This window comes from Myotis nattereri (assembly GCF_964212035.1).
Source record: "Myotis nattereri genome assembly, chromosome: 4".
NCBI lineage: Eukaryota > Metazoa > Chordata > Mammalia > Chiroptera > Vespertilionidae > Myotis > Myotis nattereri.
Genome location: NC_138079.1, coordinates 10,011,915 through 10,022,287, shown reverse-complemented (window position 1 = coordinate 10,022,287; position 10,373 = coordinate 10,011,915). Strand labels below are relative to the sequence as shown.

General features: G+C 48.7%; 1 protein-coding gene across 4 annotated transcripts in view; it reads left to right on the top strand.

Annotated features, from left to right (window-relative positions):
• Nucleotides 1-1,981: 1,981 nt before the first annotated feature.
• PAIP1 (poly(A) binding protein interacting protein 1) overlaps nucleotides 1,982-10,373 on the top strand; it is a 31,334-nt gene continuing 22,942 nt past the window's right edge. Inside the window, exons 1-3 of one of the 4 annotated variants that reach the window (XM_081089416.1) lie at nucleotides 1,982-2,293; nucleotides 3,419-3,564; nucleotides 8,313-8,498. In XM_081089416.1, the coding sequence (XP_080945542.1) occupies nucleotides 3,469-3,564; nucleotides 8,313-8,498 (282 nt within the window). In that variant the 5' untranslated portion in view covers nucleotides 1,982-2,293; nucleotides 3,419-3,468. Of the gene's footprint in view, nucleotides 2,294-2,456; nucleotides 2,913-3,418; nucleotides 3,565-8,312; nucleotides 8,499-10,373 lie in introns of those variants that run through there. The other 3 variants (XM_081089417.1, XM_081089415.1, XM_081089414.1) reach the window with 3 other exon arrangements.

The window sequence follows — 10,373 nt, the reverse complement described above, 5'->3', positions numbered from 1 at the left end:
CCTGATACAGGACACCCTTCAGGGCAAACCAGCCAGCCCCCACCCATGCACCAGGCCTCTATTCTCTATAGTAAAAGGGTAATATGCCTCCCAGCACTGGGATCAGCGGAGCCGCGAGGCCTCCCGGCACCGGGATCAGCATGACAGGGGGCAGAGCCCAAACCCCCTGATCGCCCTGAGGCTCTGTGTGTGACAGGGGGCGGGGCCACAACCTCCCTATTGGCCCTGCTCTGTTCCTGACAGGGGAAGGCGCCCCAACCCCCCCCTGATTGGCCCTGCTCTGTGCCTGATAGGGGGGAGCTCCCCAACCTCCTGATCGCCCTGCGGCTCTGTGTGTGACAGGGTGCAGCGCCCCAACCCCCCCACCTCACGGGCCCTGCTCTGTGTGTGACGGGGTAGAGCCATAACCTCCCCATTGGCCCTGCCCTGAGTGTGAGAGTGGCGGCGTCCCAACCCCCTGATCGGCCCTGCTCTGTGGGTGATAGAGGGCGGCGTCCCAACCCCCTGATTGACCCTGCTCTGTACGTGACAGGGGGGAGCTCCCCAACCCCCTGATGGGCCCTGCTCTGTGCATGACAAGGGGGAGCTCCCCAACCCCCTGATCGGCCCTGCTCTGTGCATGACAGTGGGGAGCTCCCCAAACCCGATTGACCCTGCTCTGTGCGTGACAGGGGGCAGCGCCCCAACCCCCTGATTGGCCCTGCTCTGTGCGTTACAGGGGGCGGTGCCCCAACCCCCCAATCGGCCCTACCCTGAGCGTGACTGTGGGTGGCATTGAAACCTCCCAATCCGCCCTGCTCTGTGCATGACAGGGGGCGGCGTCCCAAATTCCCAATCGGCCCTGCTCTGAGCCCAACCAGGGGCTGCACCTAGGGATTGGGCCTGCCTCTGCCACCTGGGAGCAGGCCTAAGCCAGCAGGGCGTTATCTCCCGAGGGGCCCCAGACTGCGAGAGGGCACAGGCCGGGCTGAGGGACTCCCCCTCCCCCCCCGAGTGCACAAATTTTTGTGCACTGGGCCTCTAGTCTATAATAATCTCAACAATGAAGATTAATATTTATATTGTAATCTTGTCTTGCTTTTAATATTTGCTTGATGCTACAACATGCTTATTTTATTGCTGAGGAAACTGAGGCTCAGAGACGTTAAATCCCTAACTTGTCCAAGATCACACAAGCATTAATACTCGGGCTTACCTTGAATCCTACATTCTTTCTCACACCAGGGAACCACACTTGCTGCTAGCTTTCTTCCCTGACTTCATTAATTTTGCTAACCATCAACAGCATAAATCATTTACTCATGATTGCCTTCATTAGGGCCATTTTTCTCAGTCATTGAGGTGAAGATGTGAATGTTTTCTGTATTAGCAAGAAGAGAAAAAGGTTAATATGAGTTTTCATTCCTAATTAAAATGATTCTCAAGATGACAAGATTGAGAAACGTTAAGCCCTGCTTAGAATACAGGGCTACACTCAATTTGGTGAGATGTTGCAATCTAACAGTAAATAAATAGATTTTTTCCTCTTTTTCATTACAAATATTCACCCTTACTTGACTTCGGCACTGTGAGGCCTGACAAAAACAGTAATTTACACATGATGTCTATAGAAATTTTCTGTGCAACCCGGAAGCCACTGGCCACAGGCAGCTATCGATCACGTAGATGCCTAATCACAACGGAGATATGCAGAAAGTGTAAAATACACACTGGATTTTGATTAGCATGAAAAAAAGAAAACATCTCATTCATATTTTACATTGATTTCATGTTGAAATACCATTTTGGAGGTAGCGGGTTAAATACATTAAGATTCATTCCACCCGTTTCTTCTTACTCCTTTCATGTGGCTTCCAGAAAACGTGTAATTTCCTAAGTGACCTGCCTTTGTGACTCGCACTCTATACTTATTGCACAGCCCTGGTACATGAAAAAAAGGGGCGTTTCATTGAAAAGTAGTGTATTTCCTTAAAATTTCCGCGGGGGGAAGAAAAGGGAAGCGACTGAGCCTGGTCCCAGGGCTGCAGTGAAGGAAAAGCGGGGGCGTAGCCAGACTCTGCTCGCGCCCGGCGCTAACGGAGCAGGTGGCGGCGCTTCCTCCAGGGGGTTCCGACCGGGAACGGCGGAGGCGGGGGCGGGTGGGGGTGCGGGTCACCTGCGCGCCCACGAAGGTGCGCGTCCGCGAGCGCCGGTGCCGGCCCCTCGCCCCCTCCCCCCGCGTTTTTATTTCCGCGGCCTCAACCGTCGGCCTCCCGCTTCCCTCCGAGCCGCACGGCCTGGGCCGGGCCGCCGGGTAAGCGCCTGTCCCCGAGCCGGCCCCGCGGCGGCGGCACGGACGCCCCGGCGAGACGCCCCGGGCCGGCGGGGCCGCGGCTGCCCCCTCGCGAGCGGGGCGCGGGCGCGCCGGGGCCTCCGGGCCGCGGGGGGCCGCTGTGACCCGCCGGGAGCGCCGCGCGGAGGCGGGCGGCGGGCTGGAGGGCGAGCGGAGCGGCAGCTGCGGGCGCGGAGGGCGGGCTCGGCGCCGGGGCAGCAGCTGCCGTCGCTCTGAGGCCCGAGGCCGGGCCGCGCCTGCCGGTCCATGAGCCCCGAGTGAGGCCGGGCGCCTCCCCCGCGTCCCCGAGCGCAGCGCAGCGCAGCGCCGCCGCGGCCGGAGCGGAGCGGGAGCATGTCGGACGGTTTCGATCGGGCCCCAGGTGCTGGTCGGGGCCGCAGCCGGGGCCTGGGCCGCGGAGGGGGCGGGCCCGAGGGCGGCGGTTCCCCGAACGGAGCGGGGCCGGCGGAGCGGACGCGGCCCCCGCCGCAGCCCCCGGCGCCGGGCTTCCAGCCGCCGCCGCCGCTGCGCCAGCCGCGGACGGCCCCGCCGCCAGGGGCCCAGAGCGAGCTCCCCGCCGGGCCCGCGCGGCCGCCCGCAGGTACGGAGCCGCGCCTCCCGCCCCGGTCCCCGGCCCGCGCCCCGTCCCGCCCCGTCCCCCGAAGCCGCCCCGGGGCCCGCGGGGTCGGGTGGGCACGGCCCGCGGCGGGTCCGGAAGGGGCCGCGGGGGCCCTTTGTGCGCCCGCGGGGGAGGGGCCGGCGCGGGCCCGCGGGCGGCGTCCCGGGGGGAGGAGGCCCGCCGCCCCTTCCCCGCCCTCGGAGGGGACATCTTGGGCGAGCCGCCCCCCGCCCCAACCGCCTCCGGCAGCGGGAGGGGACCCCGGGCCTGCGCCGCGGAGGCGCGTGCGTCCCGGGAGGAGCTCGGCGGGTCTTTGTTCCTTCCTGCGGGCCCTCGGCGCCTCTCCTGCCACGGCCTGGCCTCGCGTGATGGTCCTCGCGTGGCGCTCAGGAACCAGCCCTTCTCAGGTGGCTTTTCGGCACATCGTTTATTACACAAAGGCGTGGAGGCATCTCACACCCCCCCCTTTTTTTTTTTTCCATCCTTAGAACAAACGAGACCCCAGGACAGCGTCCCCCTGCAGAACTCGGAGCCCGCGATGGCCAAACCCCAGGTGGTCGTCGCCCCGGTGCTGATGTCCAAGCTGTCTGCGAACGCCCCTGAGTTCTACCCCTCGGGTTATTCCAGCTACACGGTGAGTACCGCCCTTCCTCGGCTCGGGGTGCCCAGATGCGAGGGGTGCCCAGATGCGAGGGGTGCCTAAATGCACCGGCGAACGTGCTTCCGACCTCACTCAGCTGCACGCCGGCGCTTTCCGTGCTGACACAAAGACATGAGTGCATGCACGGAGCTCGGGGGAAGCAGAACCGACTCCGGGGTATGTGTTGTGGTTCGGTTCAGGGTATCAGAGTGTGAGCTTGAGAGCAGACGTTCTCGTCCGTTTTGTTCTCGGCATCTGCAGAGTATCTGGAGGCTGGAAAACTTGATGTAGGCAAGCTCCCTCTCCCCCCTTCAACCTATAAAGCTGAAATTTTTTGGCCCGACTTTATGAATAACATACAGAATAGGGGCCTGGCAAAGTGTATTTTTTAATTTGAGTTTAGTAAGATAGGCCCACTGATAGATTTAGGGTAAATCAAAGTGGTTTTGAGGCAGACTAGTTGGTGTAGGTTTTTGAATGTTGAGAAGTCCACATCTGGGCTCTGTTAAGTTGAAGTAGATGATGGTAATTATTGTTATGTGGAAATGCAGGGGATTTTGATAAAGTGTTTCCATAGGTATAAAGAACTTGTAAGCTTTCAGATTCATCTTTGTCAATAACATAAGAATTTAAAAAAATTGGTCATGTTTTTCTTAAATACCAGCATGAAACAGCACAATTGGGGTGGGTAGAAAGGAATTTGTTGTGCTAAATAAATGCATAGCAATTAATTGTAGGTAAGTGGGGCAGGACCATTCTGGATTGATGAAATAATAAGTTTAGCATAAGTCCTATCTTTCCTGTGTTCTTACCTTTATTGCCATAAAACAAACAGAATAGTGCACATAAAGGTTAGCTCAAAGTTTCACAAAGTGAACACTCGGGCAACCAGCACTGAAATCAATAACAGTTTTGCCTCTTCTCAAAGTTTATATGAATGGAGTCATCCTGAATATATTACATTTGTTTCTCACTTTCATTCAGTCAAAATTCACCCATGGTGTAGCATGTAATTGGAGGCGACTTATTCTCAGAGGTGACTTATTCCATTGTGTGATATGACCACAGTCCCATTGGTCTGTTGAACACTGGAGTAGCTTCCGCTTTGTGGCTATTATGAATAGGGCCGCTATTTCTGGCCATGTCTCGATGGATATACACCCTCGCCTCTGTTTGGTACATACCAAGGAATGGAATTGCTGGGACATAAGTAGCCAGCTTTGGTAGACACTGCCCACTAGTTTTCCTGAGACTGTGCAGTCTACGCTTGGAGTAGTGTGTGATTTCCAGTTGCTGTGTTAGCTTGACCACCACTTAATATTTTCTCTTTTTTAAGTTTAGCCATTCTAGTGGGTGTGTAGTATCTGGTAGTTTTAGTTTGTATTTACCCAATAACTAATGGTGGCACTCCTTTTTGTTACCTTTATTTTGCTTTCCTTCCATATTTGATAGAAAGTCTGGGAAAACTATATTCCATCCTTTAGAACAGTGGTTCTCAACCTTCCTAATGCCGCGACCCTTTAATGCAGTTCCTCATGTTGTGGTGACCCCCAACCATAACATTATTTTCGTTGCTACTTCATAACTGTAATTTTGCTACTGTTATGAATCGTAATGTAAATTTCTGATATGCAGGATGTATTTTCATTGTTACAAATTGAACATAATTAAAGCATAGTGATTAATCACAAAAACAATATGTAATTATATATGTGTTTTCCGATGGTCTTAGGCGACCCCTGTGAAAGGGTCGTTCGACCCCCAAAGGGGTCGCGACCCACAGGTTGAGAACCGCTGCTTTAGAATCTCGGTGCATCTTAGACTACATTAGGAAAAGGCTTTGGGGCTGGAAAGTGTAGGCATAATGGGAAGAGCAGTTGATTTGGGCTGAAAGGAGCCGTCAGTCATGTAAAGTAGAAGGGAGGCTAGTTTGGATTCTTGCCAGAAGATTATATTTGGCCCAGACATGAAAGAAACCGTTGGAGACCTGTGAGTAGTTGAATAAACTCTTCAGGGTACTTACCTTCTAACAGCCACAGAGTTCTCCATCTGCTTTTCTCCCTGTTGACTGAGCTGCTTTATGATAAGGAGGGATGTAGTTTTTTCATGGTTCTGTACCAACTAGTTTTACAATGACTCCTGGGCTAGCTATAAAGCAGAGTAATGGCTGTGTTAGTCTACTTACTTTGAGCCACTGGCATCTTTTAGGCATCCTTTGATATCCTCTAATCAGCTTCTTCTCTGCTTAATTCCCTAGAATGCATTGCAAGCTAGAATGGCTCGTGTATGTCTTCTTAGACCCTCTTTTTTAAGCATTTTTAATAAGTTACCAATACTTAAATTAGATATTGCAAATCTGAATTTTGTGGTGTCATGAAATCATAAGATTTGGCCATACTAGACTGTTATTTTGGTGAAAGTTGGTTGAATAGAAGCAGCCACTTTAGACAGTGTGTGTGAGTTCGAATTTGCGCACTGGCTTACTTCATTTGCTTGGAATACACCTGGATTCTAAGCATTCAAGTTTGCCACCCTGCTCTGGTACATTCTCCAGCCTCTATCCATTAACCATCTGCCACGGCTGAGAGTTTTCCGCAAACCACTTAGTCTCCTGACTCTTAGGATAAGATCGTTTTTATTGACTTTTTTTTTTTTTTAAGAGAGAGAAGAAGAGAGGAAGAGAGAAAAAAGAGAGAGAGGGAGAAACATTGATTGGTTGCTTCCTGTATGTGCTCCGACCGGGGATCCAACCTGCAACCTTTTGGTGTACAGCAGCGGTTCTCAACCTGTGGGTCGCGACCCCTTTGGTGGTCAAACGACCCTTTCACAGGGGTCGCCTAAGACCATCCTGCATATCAGATATTTACATTATGATTCATAACAATAGCAACATTACAATTATGAAGTAGCAATGAAAATAATTTTATGTTTAGATCACAACATGAGGGGTATTTAAAGGGCCAGAAGGTTGAGAACAGCTGGTGTACAGGATGATGCTCCAACCAACTGAGCCACCTGGCAGGGCAGGATCTTGTGAGGGAAACTTTTTCTTACAGTAACCATAATCCAAAGTTAGCTATATTCGCTCACTCATTCAACAACAGTTTAACACCTATCCTGAGTCAAGTACTGGGGGACAGCAGCGAGCACCATGGACAAAAATTCCTGCGTTCATGGAGCCTCTATTCTAGTGGCCTCCTGCCTTGTTCTCCCGTAACTCCTTGAGTCTTCTTCTTAGACATGAAAATCTATTGCTTGGTGTCCTTGAGCTGGATCTGCTTTCAAGAAAGCATGCTGCCCTGGGCTGGTAGCTCAATTGGTTAGAGGATCATCCTGATACTCCAAGGTGTTGCAGTTTCGATCCCCGGTTAGGGCACATACAATGAATGCATAAATAATTGGAACAACAGTGTTTCTATATATATTTCTCCCTTAAATCAATAAACAAAAACTTTAAAAAAAGAAAGCATGCTTTTTCTAAAAGCCATTTTTATAGGCTTTTGCTGTGCTTTCTTAACCCTTCCAGAACTCTAAGCCATTCTATCTCCAGTCCTCCTAATCCCACTGTTAGAATTTCCTGCTCTCTGTCTATTCTTACCATTGAGTTCTGTATCCTCCTATTCCTGACCATTGTTTTTCTTTTTTTCCTTTGGTTTATTTTAATGGAAGTCTGGATATGGCAGAGAGTCTCCTACCACTGTACACTATGATGAAATTATATAGTCACTTACTGTATATATTTCCATGTCCTTAAGAATTAACAGACAGGCAGATGACAAGCCTTACTAACTTTTTTCAAAAATTGTCAAATATCTATTAGGATATGAGAATGATATAATGAATCCTCATGGCCTTGTCAGTTAGCTACATGTGGCCATTCTTTTTTTTTTTTTTAATATATATTTTTTATTTCAGAGAGGAAAGGAGAGGGAGAAAGAGATAGAAACATCAAGAATGAGAATCATTGATTGGCTGCCTCTTGCACACCCCCTACTTGGAATTGAGCCCACAACCTAGGCATGTGCCCTTGACTGAATCAAACCCGGGACCCTTCGGTCCACAGGCTGATGCTCTGTCCACTGAGTCAAACCAGCTAGGGCTACATGTGGGCAGCCATTGGTTCTATATCCCTGGCCCCTCCTCCCCTCCCGTTGCAAATCTTAGATCTTATTATATCCATAAATAGATTAAAATCTCAATTTTGATATTGGTATTATAGTGAAATATTGGTTTAAGCTTTGTCAGCCATCTTGTAAATCTGTCAGGGATGAGAAGACAGTTCCCTGCCTGGCTAGATGGAGCCCTTCTGTTAGAACATTTTGGCCATTGGGCAAAATTAAGTGGACTTAAGCTTCTATAATAATAAAAGGGTAATATGCTAATTAGACTGGATGTCTTCCGGACATCCTTCCAGAAGTCCTTCCTGACGAAGCCGGGGCCGGAGGGAAGCCAGCTGGGTTCTGGGTGCCTGGGGGCAGCCTGGGGGAAGCCAGCGTGGGTCCCGGGTGCCTGCTGGCTGCTGGAGGAGGGAAGCCCGGGTGTCGGAGGGAAGGAAGGCCTACTCTTGAACGAATTTTTGTGCATCAGGTCTCTAGTTTTATTAATAAAATAACTTTTATCATATATATGAAAGATCCTTTAAAAAATTATTTGTGCTGGAACCATCTTGACCTAAAGCTGCCTCATGTTCATTTCAGCCAGTTGCACGCTTAAAACTTTTCTTTTTAACTTTGCATCTACAGGAATCCTATGAGGATGGCTGTGAGGATTATCCCACTCTATCTGAATATGTTCAGGATTTCTTGAATCATCTTACAGAGCAGCCTGGCAGTTTTGAAACTGAAATTGACCAGTTTGCAGAGACCCTGAATGGCTGGGTTACAACAGACGATGCCTTGCAAGAACTTGTGGAACTCGTCTATCAACAGGTAGGTCGGCTAGTAGTATGTAGCATGGGATGGTCCTCGGGTAGCTTCCTCGAAGCCCAAGGATGGTGGCTGCTCCTTGAGGGAGGCCAGGTTCATGTTCACCTGCCTCTACACTTGTTAACTGTATGGTTCATGGGAGTGTTTAGGTCTCTGTTATATAAAATTTCTGTCGTTGGGGACCCAGGGCTGGAGCCAGATTGCAAAGGCATCAGTGTAGCCGTGGCACTAGACCGGCATTGGAAGAGGCTGCAGGCATTTATGAGGAAGGCTCCATAAGTATCATGCCTTTTCCCACCTCTTTCTGTTTTATGGGATCTGAAATTAACAGCACGTTAAAAGGACTGCAATATTTTCTCCTAGATGTTGAATAATAGAGCATTATTGGAGTAGGGGAGAAAAAAAGATCATGGGAGAACTTGTCTCATAAATGAGTCCTTAAAAAAAAAAAAAGTGAAACCACAGAACACCCTGTCTTGTTTTAACATTTCTGCTTGTCTTTATTTCAAATTTTCACGGATTTACATCTTAATTCCTTGGAAATCTAATATCTAGATTATTTTTTCATATAAAGTTTAGTTTTGATGCTAGCATATTATCACAGACACATTAATGCTATTTTAAGGAGGGAACGTAAACAATACTGTATTTTTAAGGCAAATAAGGTCATGTAAGACTGACCAAAAACGGAGTAGGAGGTGAACATAAATAGAACCTTCAGTGTTCTTTGAGTCACCACTAAATGAGCAACTCAAACGTGGAATATATAGGAAGGGTGATTATGATAGCAAACAGGTTGGCTTTTTTGCCAGCTAGTATCTCATTTGACTATATTTCCAATTTGTTCTGGGTTGTTACTGGACCCTAATATTACTTAGCCCAGAAATTTTCAACCTTTTTCATCTCATGGCACACGTAAACTAATTACTAAAATTCTGTGGCAGACCAAAAAATGTATTTTTTGCTGATCTGACAAGAAAATAAAGGTATAATTTTGACTCATTCTCACTAGACAGCTATTGTTATGTTGACTGTTGTCATTTTTTGTTTGACAGCCTAAGGGAAAAGAGGTCAGTGGCCCTGACTAAATAGTCAGGTATTGCATGATTTAAAAATTCCTGTGGCACACCAGCGTACTTGCCACACACACCCATTGAAAATCGACCTAGCCAACTCTCAAGTTTCCAGAAACGCCTGAGATTGTAGGAAGATGGAACCGCTCTATTTGTCCTGATACCTACTTTCAGCCTCTAAATGGATTGAAAAAGAATGTGAGATAAGAAATGGAAGAATTACACTCTTGCTTAAACTTTTTCTGGTTTTTCTTCTGTTCTAACTCCTCAGGAGGCTGCCCTGTCATAGTTCTTTAGGACGGGCAGGAGGGCTGCAGCCTGACAAACTACAGTTTCCGGGCTTATCTCTTAACACATTGCGGACCAGTAGTTTTATTGCTAGCTTTACCCAGTGACCAGATAAGTTTCTATTGAATGAGTACAAAAAACGTTTTACATAAATGTGAAAGGCACTCTTTAAAATTAAATGCCCATTGCATTTTGAAGTTATTTATTACATGTTCTTACAAGCTAATATCTTTTTTAAAAATTCTTGTGATTGGCCACAAGCTTTAGAAGAGAAAACACGAGAATTCTTGTGATCTGTCCGCAAGTTAACATTCTGTGGTCAGTGATACACAGATTTGCTAACAGTTCTTAAATTCCATTGAGGGAATTTACTCATAGCAACTGACAAAAGGCCTGTTGTAGAAAAAGAAAAATGACATTAAATATTTAGACCCAACTTTGATTCTTCCCCAGATACCACTAAATGACAGTGTGAGGATTTTGAAAGGCCAGAAGCCATGAGGACTGAGGTGGGGAA